Here is an 18,344-nt window from a genome sequence, read left to right as displayed (position 1 = left end):
GATGATTCCATCTACTCTGATTGCTACTGCTTTTAAACGACATTTATATTTTCTCTTTAAATGTGCACTCTCAAAAATATTAATTTTGATTAATAAGATGTTGCACGAAATTAAATTAAAATATTAACTAATCATTTATTTGGTGCATCTACCCTACACTGTTCGCGAAATGTAGCTGCCTGTACGTCGGATGTCAGAAAAAAAGAAACGTTTAAATGATAGAAAAAAAAAAGAATCGATCGATCACTATTGTTAATCGTTACACACGTACGTTATGTTCGAATATTATTACAGTGATGATTTCAGATAGGCAGCCTTGGGTGTGCACCTGCCACCACATTAGCACCGATTAAATGAGAGAAAGATTACAACGGAATTTCTGATTACATATAAGTTGGTATTATTGTACCGATCATTGATCGATCTTTAGTGATTAATGTCCCATCAGCAAGCAGGTGTCAGAGGCTCATGATTATTGCATGTGCCATACAGGACAGATATCTGTAGTACAATTCCAGGCAATTTTTTTTTAAAGAAGCATATTATTATTATTATTAATATACGCTATTGTAAACAGACCTCTCTATATTCGTATGTATATATATATATATATATATATATATATATATATATATATATATATATATATTAACGTAAGTTGTGGATCTCTCAAGTAATAACTGAAGATTCGACGAGGAATTCGGATCGAAAGTTATACAAGGAAACATTAAAAATAAACGGTTTTCAATTTTTTTTTTAATTTTTACCAAGATGAATCACGATACTCCTCTATGTTTTTAAAGAAATAAATATAAAAATGGTATTCAAAATTTAAATTTAAATAAGATCTGTCAAATTAAAATTCATCGCATTTCAATTATATTCGCAATTTATTAATTAAACACAGTTTCATCGTAGAATCTTCCAATATTGATTGATCCGTGACTTGTAAAATATGTTTTATGTACATACGGATTCATGTGTGTATAACTATGGGCGCGAATTAAATTCTCGCGTGAATAATTTCTTTTTTTCCAAAAATAATATAAATCGAAGTATATAAATAAAATATAATTATTAAATTCGCGATTGCTTTCGTCTTTGTGTTAAAAAAATTAATTACATAGTTAGAAAATTAGAAACTATTTAAACTAAAAAACCCGATATTTCTATTCTATAAATTTATAAATCTACAAAAAGCACGATTCAAATAAAATTTAAAAAAAAATATTTGCACAAGCATACTTAATTCGTACACGCTGTATATGTACAATATGTGAATGTGTGTATTGTACGTACATTACTTGAAAACAATTCGCACAAAAAAAATACACACAGGAAAGAAACGTTTCTATAAAAATTGTAATTAATTGTAAGCAAACTGTATTTGAAAAAATTATTTCGTAAAAGGATAGTTCTCGTGTTTCCCATATATCCGCACGGGTATTGGTGTCAATCGTATATGTGTGCATGTAGAGTATTATTGTTAGTCTTTTATAAATAAAGATAGTGCAAGTTGTGCGTTCTATAAAGAATGAAATTGCATCTCTATGATAAGGAATGTCAATTATGTTGTAAAAAAAGTACTTGTTAGTGAGATAAAAAATATGTAAAAAGGATGGGCCATCTCTGGCAGCATTTTCATCTCCGCGAGTCGCTACTCCACTTCATTTTTTGTACGATTCGAAAGTAAAAAAAATGTAGATCAATGAAAAACAATTTAATCCGTACACCGTATCAAATAAAAAGATTAAAATGAAGTATTAGCGTACGTGAAAAATACATTCACCCGCGTAAATCTTTCTAGCTGCGAAAAATTAAATCGTAAAATGATCAACAATAGTAATAATAATAATAATAATAATAATAATAATAATAATTTATATTTAGACAATAGGAACCGGATAAGATCGCATAAACCTTCGCATCGTTCCGCGTTACCGCCCCTTAAATTCTCACATTTGCAACGGAAGTATACATCTCTTGGACAAACATACGTGCGTTAATGTCGGAAAACGATTTCCAGATTGACGATCTATTTATGCGTGAATCTTTTGGAACAAAAAAAAAATATAAATAATCGTCAGATTCCACCAGAAGGGTCTTCGAGCAATTTTTCACGGAATTTCCTGATATTTTGATAAATATCGTTTTTTCATCTACCTTGTGATTTATCGCGTGAATTATTATGTCTAAAAGTATCCGTGCTAAAATTTGACTTTATATTTCGAAATTGTCGATAGAAGAAAGGATTGTGAGAGACAGAATAATCGGATCCCCGCGCGTGAAATTTTTGATTCGCGAGATTTATGCAGGCCAAATATTTTATAATCTTCCTCTCGGCGGCCGTGACTCTAATTATAGATTCGGCCTGACGCAAGGTGTTGTTCGCGCGTTCTATTTTCATCCGAGTATAATCGCGTGTCGCGAAAATTATCGCGAAAATCAACCGGCGATATGCATACGGAGAAGATGCGCATCCACGTCTTGCGTCTTGTGTTTTGACGCGAATCGATATTTCGACATCCCGGACGTCCAACACTCTAAGCTATAAAGAAAGGGCTCTCTTTCTCTCTCTCTTTCCGTCCCACGCATCGATCCACCCACGTGTACGTAATCTCTCCCTCTCTCTTCCCTCAGCTCTTCCTTTTTTTCTTCCCATTACCTCGACTATTATGGCTAATGAAAGTTTCCACTGTTGCAGGTCTGAGGAAAGTGCGACCTATTTCTCGGAGGTAGGGGGACATATATGTATACACTGCGACATTAATCAACTCTTCCGTATCCGATCACCGGAAGTACAATCCGCGTATGTATATATATATATATATATATATATATATATATATATATATATATATACGTGTGTAAGAGAAAAGTAAAGTAATTTGATAATGAGAATAAAACAACCGATGTAGATCGGTGCGGCGTCAGGTACACAGGACGAGGCGCGCAGGCACAACACCGCTACTGCTAACAAAAGCCGAGTGAAAGCTCTCCGAACTGACATCCAAGAGAGGAGACACGTCTATGAAGGTATGTATTTTTCACCGCGGGTTTTCACTGCTAAAAAAAAAAAAAATAAAAAAAAAACCTACCCGGAGCGCGTTTGTGTTTGCGCGGATCTCGTCGTAATATAAATGGTAAAGCGACGTAATATAATATAATTGTCGGTCACAGAATGATGGGGACGCTTTTCGTCTGATGGATAATTCAAGATCGCTGATATATAACTCTTAGCAGATTTATTCCTATTCAAGAACGATGATAATAATTATTATACCTTCGGATCTTGATATAGGAACGAATCCGTAGAGGGCAAAAGAGCGTCCCGATCATTCGTAGACGTCGAGACTGCAAGAAAGATGAAGGTGGTGGAAAAAAAAAATTAAGAGGACAAAAGAGAGAATTTAATAATGTCTGTGAAGACACTAACCTTTCCGCGTTGGTGCGAGAACAGTGCTTTTTCTCTCTCTCTCTTTTTCTCTCTTTCTCGCTCTCTCTCTCTCTCTCTTTTTCTTTCTCTCTCTCTCTCTCTCTCTCTCTCTCTCTTTGTATACTCGCGCTGTCTCTGTGTGTTCACGAGAGAGCGCCGGCCCTTTGATAAGGGTGCTCGCGGATCTGACCCAGGTGTCTACGCTGCTTGGCAGCGGCCGCCGCTGCGCCTGTTGCCAACATACATAGCATGAGTACATATGACCGAGAAGCCATGTCGAGAGTCACTTTCAGCGGACACTTTCGCGTCCCGTTCCGTCAGCCTATAAAATCTAGAATCTTGCCGCTATTATCAATGCAAACGACACACACACCGGAGAGAAACTCGTTTCATATAAAGGGAGAGAGAGATCTTGTCCGGTGTGGATATTATTATTATACCAGAGTATCTTTCTTTCTCTCTCTCTCTCTCTCTCTCTCTCCTTCATATGCAACGGATTCCGGTGTTGTTACGAATTGGAGAGCCCGTGATTTCTACAAGACAGAAACGATTTTCTTCGCTAGACGAGCGGAGAGAGTATCAAGACAGCTTCTCTTGCTCCGCAATTCGTAACAGCACCGCCGGGATTACTACTGATTGTTGCCTATGGATCACGATCGATACGCGAGCCACGAGTTTATAACTTTCTTCATCACATCTCCGTCTCTCCCAGGGGAGTGAACTAACACGGAGAAGCTACTAAATGCTTGACTCGCGCGAAATACTGCTCGGTATTGACACGATACTCGCTGACACGCATGCATGTAAAGAAGCATGTCCTTTATGCATGTCATTTGACTTTAAGCATCGCGAACATGGAATACATATGTAGAGACACCGCGATTCAATATTGAGATATTTCTGAATGAGCGAGAGATTCAAATTGATTTTTTTTTTTTAATAAGAATATGATTTCAAATATTGAATAAAGCTTATACATTATTTCAGATTTATTAATATTTACTCCTGTGAAAATCTCGTTACTTAAAGATACCTCAGTATTGACAGAATAGTGATTTTCATGTGGTTTCGACACATGCTCGTCTCGATCTCTCGTAGCTTACGTTCGATCGTGTTCCTTAGGCTTGTGGTAAGCTTGCTCGTCCTACCACAACACTCTGTAAAAATATTATTATCAGTGAAAGAAATCGTGCATCCCTGAAAAATTCTGTGTTAAAAATATTTTGACATTTCGTGAGAAGCGAGATACGGCTTTTTGTCGGAGACACGCACTTACTTACTTACTTATTATACATTTCATTAAAGCCTACCATATTATCTCTACAAATATACATATCTCTTTGTCACTATCGACGTTTATAGGTACGTGAGAGATTTTTTTTACATGTGTGTTGCGTATATATAAAAATTCATTAAATACTTGAGAAAACCTATTTGTCACCGAGTTTCTTCTCACTCTTAGAGAAATCAAGATCTCATTTTTGATTCTTGTCGAGAAAATCAGGTAAATCTTTGTCATGTAATCTAAAATGTATCCAACATACTCGTTCCTAACAACAATGAGTATTGAGATTACATCTATCCGTTGCTTCGGCCCTTAACCTCGTATAAATATATCTATATAATGGCTAAAACTTTATAAAAATAAAATTAAATAAACGTATAAAATAATATAATATAAGATATATATATGTATATATAATTTGCAAAACGCGAATTTTAATATTATTTAAAGACTATGTCATCAAAAGAGTATTGCATATCTATAAAATAATAATCCGTATAAATATTGTACGTGCGCTAACTAATCGTCATTCGATTCTCCTTTGTTGCGGGGACATGGACGCGCGATTAGAAAACACAAATAAACAAAATAAGAAATAAAATAAAATAAAAGAGAAAGTATATACTTTTCAACGCATAGTCTCTTATCTGTATCGTCTCTGAATTTGCTACAAGTAAACGCTAGAACCATCAGTCCTCAAAATATTGTTTGGTCCCTGGGTATATTCTCCCTCCACCTATATACTGTCTTGCCCGTCTAAGAAAAAAAACGCTACGCATACGTTTATTTATTACAGACTACCTATCACCAGCCATTTGTAACATTATATGGCGTGTCGCGCGATAGATTCAATTTCTGTCTACGTTGATGAGATACGAGTTCTCGCTAAATTGTTTTCTAATTTTATTGCCGACAATTGCGAACAATAATGATAATCATCTCGATTGATTTTAAATTCGTCATTACGTCTTCTCGAATAAAAAAAAAAAGAGCTGCTATCTCTTGAAAACCTCGCGATCGAATGCTCTTCTCTTTATGTTTCTTTTTCCCGTTTTTTTTTTTTTTTATAACTATCGTTGCGCTAAGCGATTCGCGTAATTACATCGCTGCAAAGAGTTACGTAATTAGAGGTACGGGTGTACATTCGGGACGAGTGATAGTGTAAGAGAAACAATGTGGAGTGAGTTTCGTAAGAGAGGTGGACGGATCGAGTTGTTAGTTGTTTAGTTGCTTTGTTAGATCAACCCGAGGGATATCGATTGGGATTCTAGTGGTACTTTGTAGTTATAACATCTCTAAGCGTAATCAAGCGTGTCGTAAAATGTACTCGCGAGATAAAAAAAAAGAAGAAAAACAAAAGGAGAAAGAAAATGCGAATTAAAATTCGGTTAATGTATTATACCATCACCGTTCTATCGATAGATTAATTAAAAAAAAAAACGATCGATTTCTTTGTTTAATAAGGAGAAAAACGTCTCTAAGCTGCGACTTATAGTCTACGATAAACATCTCTTCGTCGAAATTTATACTAAATTCGAATTCTAAAGAAAGCTTTAAAAAAAGAAAACCTATCTTACACAAATACAACATTAATATCATCTATATATATATATATATATATACTTTAAAAAAAAAATAATAAATATATATAATATATATTCTCTGAAATACACACGAGCGTACGTGTGTATACGCACATTTATAAAATAGCTACAACAAAATGAATGGCCTTTGATTACTGCGCTGAGTAATGCGCGTTGATGATAACGCGTTACGGATCTTTCTCGTCGAACGTAAGAAAATCCATTGTAAGATCTTACATGTATATAAAAAAAAGTGTATCCACTATCTATCAAGCTTTTCTTACGCGATCATTCACCGGGTAACTGGATGCCTTTGTATCGGGGAAAGAAAGACGCGTCTCGAAAAAACTCTTCCATATATATATAAAGAATATATTATTACATTCCCGAGAGATAGAGTCTCTCGTTCGATTAAGTATTAAGTGCGTCAGACACTTTGTATCAAGCGTAACTCGTACCACTCTGCGGAGAATTCTATTTTGGAAATTGGATGAAGACTGGAAAGGGAAACTCTTTCGCGTATCCTAAATATCCCTACGTTGAATTTTTCGCGCAATAGCTAAAATGCGACTCTCCGCGAGATTGTCGTGTATCTAACGGTTTCTCTATGACGTCGCTGAAATTCCCGTGCATAACGTGACCGAGTCTATTTACATGAATGATCCACTCTCGCGACCGCCCTGGCACTATAAAATCCCCCGGCTATCTATAAGAGAATAAAAATATTTTATCTGGTTAAAATGTTGATAAAAATATATAAAATCCATCAGTAAATATGACGGCAACATTTCTATATTAAAAAGTTAAAAAGGTCATAAATCTTAATCAGCAATTCGTTCCAAATATTAAATTCCATCGTCATTTTCAAACAGTAAAAGTATGTTCTTCTTCGTATTGTAAAAAATAAATAAAAGTGAAGAAAAAACTTTTCTCTAAACTTTTTACAAGTCTAAATTTAAGATTAAATCTACAAAGGCGAAATATATATATTCTTAAAATAGTAACAATTCGAAACGAACGTCGAAACATTTTTATTTAATCAGATAGAATATTTTTGTTTTCTTGTATACCGTGTATTACCCTAAAAGCAATACGAGGAAAAAAGATACATTTCAGACGGCTAAACGTGGCTGCTGACGAACGGCACAATGTCGGTTCTATGTAAAAAAAAAAAAAAAAGACAAAAAAACAACTTTTGGACTAGTATAAATACATCCACCTGCGAAACAGCACGATACCACGAGTGTACGCTCGCCTGACTCCCCTTTTCCTCCTATACTGATAAAATCTTGCCAAATAACGGCCGTCATGCATTCCTGCCTACGCTCTGATATCGCTATGTGATAACCCTGAATCTTCGTGACACAATTATTACGAAGGCGGTGCATACATTATACGCTAAGGCTTTTACGTAATTATTAATATCTGAACTGGACGCGACTAGTAAATGACTGATTTCGGTTGTGCTTTATACTCTAAGCTATCTTTACGAAAATTCGCTAACTGCTACGATGATGAGATGACGATGATAATGATGATGATGATGATGATGATGACGATCGGGACGACGACCGATGACGGAGATAATGACACGATGACGATGACGATAACTGTGATGGTGCGCGTGATGTGAATAATAACAATTAATGGCTACAAGAGCGATCCGCTCGTAATTAACAATTATCGTCTTAAAATTTACGCGATTGTATATGTATTACTACGTGTTTATTGGTGACGCTCCCGGCAAACCGACGTGCGTTGAAAATCTTTTTGATGTCACGTTTCGCGAAGCTGAACGTCGATCGCTATCGGAGTGTCACGATAACGTTACATTATTCAATCCCGTTTCTTTTTTTTTCCCCGTGTAATAATTTAATTTCCGAATATAATTTACGTGTGGTATATAAAAATTGGCACTGGGTAAAAACGATTAGACGAACAATTTCTTACGACAATAAGCAGTAAAATCAATCAGTATAATCGATTCAAATCTTTATATACGACAATCAGTTCTTTAAAAAAAATTTTTTCTTAATCTTATTGTCGTTAACTGTTCGTTGCTCTAACCACGATACTTATGAGATAAAAAAAGAAAAAAAAAATAGCCACCGTTGTGTAAACGCGTCTCAATCGTATATGAAGCAGAGAGAGTCACCAATCACCAACGACGTGCCGTACGCGATATAATAATATTAATAATAATAATAATAATAATAATAATAAAAATAATAATAATAGTAATAATAATAATAATAATGAATAAAAGCGCACGGCTCCGTCTCTTCCGTCTCGATGCGCATGTATCTCTCATTATCAGGATGCTTCCCGCGTGTTTCATTTATTAATTTACTTTTTTTTCATTAAAAAAAGGAGAGAGAAGGCGCGTTTCTCCTTCCCTCTTGATCGCGGAAGAAACTCAACGAGCGAACAACCCACCAGAATGATCAGCAGTGGCGTATTCGGTGAGCAACGGCGATGCCAGAGCGGCGTAGTTGGCATAGTCCGCGTATGGCGTGTAGATGAGTCCATGGGGATCGCCGGCCGACAGGAGCGAGCCTGGTGGCCCGGAACCGTTCAGCAGGGACGCGGCGGTCGTCGGTACGGATATCCGCGGCGAGAGGATCAACGGGGCGCCCAGAGGAGCGCTCGGTGTTCGCATCGGGGACGCTAGACCCGGCAACAAGCGTTGCGTCTCCGCCGCGGCGGCGGCCACTCGTCGCCATTCCTCGTCGCAGGCTGCAACAGACAAGGAATACTGGTCGCTTCTACTCCTCGAAGCCTTTCCCCGGCTTCCGCTGATTCTACTTCTAAGTTTGCACAACCGCGTATATTGGCGGAGGAAAGTTTGAAGAAACGCATGGAGGATTTGACGGAGAAATATTAATAGGATCCTTGTCTTCTCGCATTCGCATAGCAAATTTTTGACACGCATAATTTGACCATGTTTTTCGAGATGTAAGTTTCTTAGAAATCTATTCTAAGTTTCTTTCCACGTATATCTAACAGGACTCGAAGGACGAAATGAATACATTTAGATCAAAGAGACTCGATTTCATGAAACTTATCCAAAATTCTTGTCGCAGAAACGTCGAAAAATATGTACGCATAATGAGACAAGTTGTACGAACAGTACCTGCTGCGGCGGCAACCTTTGTGTTCGAATCCCGATAAGTCCCATTGATAATGGCGAGTTCCATTAGCTGCCTCTTCTTTAGCTCATCCTCGCCGTCAGCCTGCTAACAATCGACATTAACGTCAGAACACACGACCGGAGGTACAGTGATAATCATCTTACTGAGGGGAAAGAGAGGCACTTTGCGACTACCGCTATTGTACAGATCTTTTCCATTTACATATGAAAGTGCTGATTACATAATTAAGGCGCGCATTACACATACGAGATCGCTTAGTTTAGAGGCGCGGAGCGTGTCTTTCAATGGCTCGGTTAATACATTGTATCGATTTTTTGTAAATTTTCCATTAAAAGACTCGATACACTGTAATTTATTTCAAGTGTTCTTGATCGAAACTAACAAAGAAAGAAAAAAAGAAAAACTTTCTAGCATGATTTCTCGCCGAGAGAGATCTCTCCTTTTATTCTCAGCTTACATTTGTTATTATCTGTTCTAGGAGGGAGGAGAGAGGAAATAATACAATTGGAACTTTCTCACCACGGGCACAAGAAGCTTCTTGACTTCCTCGACGGCACGGGCGAGCTTCAAGGTGGCACGATTCTCGGTGTCCTCAACAGTGAGCAGCACGTGCAACTCGTCCGTCAGGTGTTCCCAATTCGGCTTGCCCCGATTTTGCTCCTCCTAGGTAATCAAAACACGTCGCGCAATTTTTATACGCGCATGTAAAACAATCGTTAACCCGCTCACGTCAAATACGCACACACACATACACGTGACACTTGCAATCCACAGATAAATTCAGATAAAAAAGATCGATTTTCCAAGAATTAAAAAGAAAATAATAATAATAATGAGGTGAGTATTGAATACAATTATATACGTATATGTCGTATATTTTTTATATATCCTTATTTCGGACAAATTCTTCGATCAACGAAGCACTGAGCTTCGTTAGCCAAATGCACGGCGATAATAATATAATAATATAATAATATAATAGACGTATACACATATTTAACGTTGAGGAAAATGAAAGATAATGTGTTCACGTCGAATTACACGGAGTTTGTTCTACGTATACTTACGAGAAAGCGTTTCGCTCGTGTACCATGTGCAGCTTGAAAAAATACAGCGCTCAGTTTAATGCTCAATGTGAATCACTCACAATTAATAATCTTAAAGCCATTTGTCGCTGCTGTCGGATTAATTAGCCGAGAGGTAGAGAAGATTTCGCGAGGAGAGATTTGATTTCTTTAATATAATTAAGACGCGACACTTTTAGTAGATTGACGCGAAACTTTATAGTCTTGAAACGAGTCGATTTTTTTCCCTTCATTCTCACCTTCTTTTTGTCCCTCATCGACCCTTTCCCGCGAACCATGATTTTACATCCTGTCTCCTGCTCCAATTGTTTCGCAGTCATGCCTCGTGGCCCCAAAATCCTCCCGACAAAGTTGAACTGTAATCATACAAACATAATGATTGTTGAATCCTTCCACTTTCATGCCTTCAAGATCATTAAACTTGTCAAAATTACATTCACTAATAATGAGTGGAAAACATCCGTGTAGGATGCAAGAGACTTAAAAAAAAATCACTTCAAAGTCACTTTCCTAAATTTACATAATCATTATGCGATCCCCTCTTATCCAGGGCTACGATTTATATATACAATATTCTTGCATTCACATGTACACGTGGTATAATAATGGTCGAAAATAAATATGTATCATTTAGTTTCACGCGCAAGGTACACACTACCCGCTAAACTTGGCTTGTGCGACCATGAAAAAAAAAAAAAAAAACTTGTTCTTCGCGAGATATCTAGTTTCATTGTTGAGTCCCGGTAAATAAAGGTGGGTAAATTTAGACGGTGAATCATCCGGCTATTTAGCCCCCCCTTCGATGCTGGCACGTTTTTTTCAAAAATATTCAATGTATCTCCAAGACTTTAATCGTCTTTTTTATATAAATAATTTTATGTTAAGAGAGAAGACTTTATAACTGCCGAGATGCAAACTTTGAGATGGAGAAGATTATGACAGAGAGATGTAATGATGATTTTTTTTTCTATTTTTATCTCAAAGGTAATTGCAAGCTCAATGTTTTTTCAATACAACCGCTTCGAGTGATAAGACTTGCTATCGCGAACGCGTAATAGAAGCGTTTTCTCTCTTGTCAAGACGATAACAGGAGTCGTTGATAACGTGCTTTTCATTATCGGAAACTACCAATCTTGTAAAATCAGCATCGGTAATCGGCAAGTTATCTAGTCGATGGGCGTGCAAAGTGCTTCGTGTAAGGCCAATCGTGTACACTCGTGATAATGGACGGATTAATCGATCGCTTACAAGGAGCATCCGTAATGAGTTAATAAACAATGGCCACTGTCTTAGATCATTCTCACACACTGATAAGATCGGTGTAATTTTTTCATGCCTACTCTTGGACTAGAGATTAAAAGGATAATAAAATAAAAACAGAAACTTTTGGTAAAAAATTCGATAAAGTTTTTTTTTAAGTTTCTCCAAAAATGAGGTTTTTATTTTATTAATTACTCAGAATGTCAATTTTCAAAAATTTAAAGCAAAAGTCTAATTTTGATACTTATTTATTAACCTTTGATGCAAATTTATTAAAATTAGATATCACATTTCATGTTCTATGTTATTCTCATTTCTGGCGACAATAATAAAATCCGCAATAATAAAAATAACAACAATTTAAGTGTGCTGAGAGTTTTCTTTCAGCTTTTATAAAACTTTAAAAATAGAAAAAAATATCAAAAAATATTATTAAATTATAAAAATCAAAATTGTTTTAAAATATTCGAACTCAACTGATTAAACAAATGCGAAGTAATAATCAGCCACATTCTGAAATTAATTATTGATCCAGTAAACAAAATTAATTTAATTCCCATTTTTTGTTCGAAGAAAACTGACACTATCTTTCAAAATTATCAAAAAAAAAAAATAAATAAATAAATAAATAAATAATTTTTTACCCCAAAATATCGGTTTTATTACTTAATTTTTTTCCCCAAATTTAAAAAACTCGGTTTTTCTTAATCTCTATTCTTGACTCAAGGGCGATATCTATCGTGTTTCACTCATGCAGAAAAATCACGCGTACGAGAGAAAAAGATTCGATCTCTAAATGAATTAAATAAAGAACATTGATGTGAGAATATATTTGAGAAGAAAATCGGCAGAACACAAGTTCGTCCGAAAGGTTAATAAGCTTACACGACCTCGTTATTACGTCTCAATGAGCCACAGTGGGAGAGACGCGATGCAAACGAGACGAAGAAACGTGGCGGAGAAGGAAAGGGAGCCGTTTCTTCTGGCGCGAACCCTATTTCGGGCGTTACAGAAATAACGTCCGATGGTGCATGCCGCGCATCGCTCGATTTCTCGTCTCGAGATCGACGAGTAAGAGAGCTTCCTCCGCGAGAAGAAATATGTGAAGCGGGCTCGGGTAAAAATTACTTTTTCTCGTGGACATTTTCTTAAAGAAACGAGCGTTTGTGGCAAGGGGCACGCGTGGAAAATTTTTCCAGATTGTCAACGTTACGAGATTCGTGTAACGAATATACATATAATATATGTATATTCAGGGTATCTACTGAAATCTTGTAAAAAAAGATGCCTCGGTCTTGCAGGCATTTTTGTTTAAAATTGTAGGTAGAGAGAATATTTGAAAAATTGTTTAGTGCAATTTTCTAAAGTAAGTTTTTTTTTTAATGCATGCGTTTTCTAATGCTTTTGTGCGAAAGAAAAACACAAAGTCACTTAAGTTTCAAGTGCTAGATTTGTAAATGTATTAAAAAGAAAATAAATAAATAAAACTCAATAGATTAAGATAAATATATTTCACTTGCATAATATTTTCACTTTTTATATTATTAAAAATTGTAATAAAAATATGTACTATATATATATTTTGTTAAAACCCATTAATTATATATATAATATAAACAGAGGCAACTTGGCTTCTTGGTGGATTACCGGATTACTCGTAATACAAGAACAGAATTATCAAAGAAAATTTTTTTTTAATTTTCAATAAAAAATTTCATGAGAATTCCCTTTTTCCTAGATATAAAAAAAATCTCTGAGAATTCCAGGTTTTCCATGTTTTTTTTTTTTTTGTTCCAGGGGAGTAAACATTCCGCGTGTATTGTATTCAACACATATATAATTGAAATTATATTCAAAAAAATCCGAGTCTCACGTTCTCATTCTTCGGAAATATTTCGTTAGTTCGTAATTCTCGTGAGGATGGGCATCTCCTTGAGTCGTGTTTAAGTTAAAATAATTCGGGAGGTGTACACGCCAAGTTTATGTATCGTTCGTGCAACGCGACGTATGCGATTAGAGAAATCAAAAGGGTAGTAAAAAAATAGAAACTTTGAGTAAAATAACTTTTTTTTACTTTCCCAAAAATAGGTTTCAAAAAAACAGTGTTACATCCTAAAATATCACTTTTTTACTTAGTTTTTCTCCCATTAAAAAAAAAAAAAAAACTCGATTTTTTTTATTTCTAGTCACGATACTCACGTCTGGATGTTCCTTAACGGGTACGTAGACCTTCTCTGTGAGCGTCGTGATGTCGCCCTCGGGTTCCGGCAAGACGAGCGGCTCCTTCTTCACTCCGCTGATTTGAAAAAGACTCGCCCGCACCTTCGCGATCTCTGTAACAAGAAACGAGAAGATCCATGAATGCGCGCGTGCATCAACAGCTGATGATTAAAAATCATCCGATCGACAAGACGCGCTGCCGATCTCGCGAAAGATCTCGGTGTAACCCGCTCGAATTTCGTCATTCAAATAGTCATCTCACGATGAATCTCGAGGTTGACTGTTATGTCAACGGGGAAAACGAAACGAAGTGAAATGAAACCGCGTGCATCCTTCATTCGATAAATGCGTGACGCTGTCAACTGTGATAAAGCGTACATAAGTGAGCCGCGCGCGCGTGTTTCGTGTCATTGCATACCTATACACGCATGCATTCTCACGCACGCATATATGTGCGTAACTTACCCGTGCGTCAAACGCAACGCTAATAACGGGGCGCTGCGAATCTGGGCGTGGCACGCTTCTCCACCTTAAGTCACGATCACAAAGGGATTTCAATGATACGCTCTCTTTTTATTTTTCAATCATACTTTGATATTTTATTTTATTATAGCGTGAATAATAATTAAATAATTGATATAGACGCGAACTGTCAATTCATCGATCATATAAAGAACTATCCGACACTTCGTTTAAGATATTTTATTAATATCAAAGCTAAAAGTTGATATTTTTTTTAAATTCGTGTATTTTTAATATTTAAATATAATGAAAATTTTAATTTTTTAATCAAATTACAATTTTTTTAAATAACAGATTAATAACTTTAAATCGTTGCAATTTGTATAAAATAAAATAAAAATTGAATAAAATAAAAACTATACTTTAAAGTTCAGTTATGCATAGTAAAATAAATTTAAATCGCTTTGACGAGACGGATCGTAATTATTTACCTCTATATATTTATCAGAAATATCTTATGTCGCGGGGAAAAATAAAGAATGCCTCGATCTCTTCGTTCGCAAACACATCTCGCAATATTGAAATGAAAAAGAACACGGATAGGGCACCACGTGCGCTTCGATGCAACTCCCGCGGCCGTAAGTAGAATGTCGTGTAAAAGGTGACTTCGTTTGTCGTCCCATTCTCTCCATCGGTGTACGTACATGTACGTACCCACACATACACGGTCATCGATGTATCGCGACGAAAGAAATGCGCGGGGCCCCATCGTGCAATCCGGTCGTGTGTTCTTACAACGCCGTATATCCGCCGCACGTAAAGGTCAACGTTCCGTGTCTGCCCCACTTTCTCGCATGCCTGACCTCTTCGGCTCTTCTCCTCCTCCTGCCGATGTGATCATCCACGAGACAAGGTATTTTGCGGTGCGACCGATAAGATATTTTTCGTGTAAAATCGCGCTCCCCTCAGGGACTCACGACGGTGAGTACGGGCTTAGCAAACCCGAGGTACCCGAGCTACCCCGGCGGTGAGGTTTTGTTTCTTTTTCTTTTTTTTTTTAATTGGGTCGCTCGGGATTCTTCCGGAAATTTGAAATATTTACATGAAGAGATATAATTATATATTGAAGAGTAATTTGTTTATTAAATTTAAAAAGTATTGGTATTGATGAGATTAAATGTCGTTTTTAAAATTGCAGACGATTCGATTCGATCATCATCATTTACGCAGTAAATTGCAGTTTACGACTGCACTATCTCACACGCGCATACCTTTAATGAAGCGCTCAATTATCTTGAAGAGAAGTCAATTATAGTTTCTAAATGGACGCCGTTGTTTTTACCCAATAAACTTAGAGCTTAGAATGAGAAGACGTGAGTCACGACAATAATAAATTTTTTTACAAAATTTGTAAAGTCGTTTGAGAAAATTTTCGCCGAGGAAACATCGATATTAAATTTGTCGAGAAGAATGCTTCATAAAAATATCACAAATAAATTGCTGTATATCTCTCGCTGACATTTCATACTTTACAATAAAATTTAAAAAAAAAAATTCCCGTCATCGACATTTTAATCTCTCCGCGTGATGATTACTCGTCGTCCCTCCGTGAAAAGATAATTTCTCGGGTTACGAACGCGCCGCAAATTGTCATACTTATTCCCAGTAGAAATCGTCGGATTTATTCTTTCCTCCGGCACGCCAGTCTCTCCTTTCGGAGCGCGTCATCTCGCGCCGCGATTTGCGAGCGAGCGAGAGAGAGAGAGAGAGAGAGAGAGAGAGAGAGAGAGAGAGAGAATGCGTCACGATATGCCCGCGAGGTGCACGCGTCACGTTCTTCTCGGTCGGATTAGTTAGAAGGAATTCACGCGAGAGGGAAACGCACAGCTCTATACGCATACGTAGATGCGGACAGATAGACGCAGATAGAAAAACAGGAATAAAGGGTGAGGGGGAGAGGGAAGGGAAGAGAAGAGGGGAAATAAAAGAGGGCATCATAGCCGCTTTTAGCACGGCGCAGCTCATCGAGCAACCCATCTGCGTGACATCAGCTGACCGTCGCTCTTGGCTACTCTTTCTCTCTTTCTGTCCGTCCCTTACCCTCCCTCCCTTCCCCCCCTCTTTCCCAACTCACAATATCATTCCTTCTCGCTCTCGCTCTCGCGCTCTAGATCTCTCTTATGTAGAGAGATCTCTTCCAAAATATTTGATGCGTGTGACGCGTAGTCGCATGAGTGCGTCGCATGCAAAATACGGGCGTGCGCGCGCGCGCGCGAGAAAGAGAGAGAGAGAGAGAGAGAGAGAGAGAGAGAGAGGGAGAAAGAGAGACAGCAGAGCTCTCAACCGTGTCTTCGTTCAATGTCAACATGACGAGAGATCAGCGAGCGGCCTTATTTACGTAGTTAGAAGCGTGCGCCGTCGGGAACAGCGACGATTCATGCGAGCATCGATCATTCGGATCGTATGTCCCTACAAGTGCATCACAAGTGACACACGAGCGTAAGTATATGTACACGTGGGTGTACGCGGCCGGTAGAAATCACGGTGCGGCATCGGCGGCATGAGATCACCGATGTTGTAATCGGATGAGACACACACACATACACATGCGCGCACACGCACATCACACGATCCGCATATCGCTCGGAAGCTGAGGGATCGTCCTCCAAAGACGTACACGAACGGTATTAGACAAGCCCTCTCCCCCTTCCCTCCCCCTGCCCGCCCTCTTCACTCTCTCCTTCGCTGCATGAAGTCATCATATCCGCTCTCATCTATCGCATCATCTATCTAGGCATTACGTTTAATGTGTGAGATTCAGCGTGACCGAAAAATCTTTAGATCGTAGAAAATGTTCTTTTTTTCATCCCCCAAAATTCCTCGTCATGTCAATCTCGCTTTGTCTAACGGGTTTGACAGACTGAAGCAAATCTTTTCGACGCAGGCCGAAATGAAATTTTCGCGTTCCTGTAACACGCGTCGAGGAATTGAACGATGAGTTTCGGTCAAACGAGACAGCGATAATTGGCCTGAATCGGTCTCGTCGGAGGGACACGTGGCTCGCCATCGGCGACAAAAGGCCGCGATAAACGCCGTCAGCTGGATTCTCGCGCGGCTCGAATGCAGAGAGAGGAATGCCGTTACAATAAGAATGTGACCGCCGATGAATTACGTGATCTTCATTTTTAGATCGAATTCCGGCGACTTAAAACAGTAAAACTTAAAAAAAAAAATAAATAAATATACGATAAAGATAAATAATCGATAAATATTAACTTTGATAATAATTGCTCGTCGCTAGGTAATTATGTGTGTATGAGAAGGGACATTTTTACGAAAGTAATAAATGCACGATCGCAATAAAATATCAGCAACACGCGAAGTTTTAGAAATAAATCTGCTTATAATATATATGTATGTGTGTGTGTGTGTGAATGTGTGTGGTACAAATATAAATGGCGTAAAATTAATAACTAGTTCATCCATCTTACGGGCACCCTTAAGCAATCCCCAATTTATTTTTGCGCGATGAGGCAAGCGTGTCTATTTATATGTACCGTTGCTCCAGAAATTTTACGACAAATACGAAATACGCACGGAGAAACGACTCGTGTAATCGCGAATCGAGGAAATGGGCAACGGATTATTATCCGCAGACATATCCGTCTCGTGTACGACATGTATACTAACATGGATGTATGTAACAACATATCTGTTTTCGAGGCTTTTATTCGCCTAATCTAACAGCTAGCAATTTAATACTCGTGCATTATCTTCGTAGCGTTTCACATTTTGAGATATGTTATTTATATATATATATATATATATATATAAGATACAATATTATATATTGTATATAGG

The 18,344-nt window shown here is 37.4% G+C and overlaps 1 protein-coding gene across 3 annotated transcripts in view; it reads right to left on the bottom strand.

Moving 5' to 3' along the window:
• The window catches only part of LOC126855850 (protein held out wings), a 35,509-nt gene that overhangs the window by 3,672 nt on the left and 13,493 nt on the right, over nt 1–18,344 (bottom strand). The window contains exons 2-7 of one of the 3 annotated variants that reach the window (XM_050603865.1): nt 14,001–14,134; nt 10,781–10,897; nt 9,976–10,119; nt 9,438–9,540; nt 8,741–9,040; nt 3,437–3,665 (exon numbers count right to left, since the gene is read on the bottom strand). In XM_050603865.1, the coding sequence (XP_050459822.1) occupies nt 3,580–3,665; nt 8,741–9,040; nt 9,438–9,540; nt 9,976–10,119; nt 10,781–10,897; nt 14,001–14,134 (884 nt within the window). In that variant the 3' untranslated portion in view covers nt 3,437–3,579. The remainder of the gene's footprint in view (nt 1–3,436; nt 3,666–8,740; nt 9,041–9,437; nt 9,541–9,975; nt 10,120–10,780; nt 10,898–14,000; nt 14,135–18,344) is intronic. The other 2 variants (XM_050603866.1, XM_050603867.1) reach the window with 2 other exon arrangements.

The sequence above is a fragment of the Cataglyphis hispanica genome, chromosome 17 (genome assembly GCF_021464435.1).
Source record: "Cataglyphis hispanica isolate Lineage 1 chromosome 17, ULB_Chis1_1.0, whole genome shotgun sequence".
NCBI classification, from domain to species: domain Eukaryota; kingdom Metazoa; phylum Arthropoda; class Insecta; order Hymenoptera; family Formicidae; genus Cataglyphis; species Cataglyphis hispanica.
This window is presented reverse-complemented; position numbering and strand designations above follow the sequence as displayed.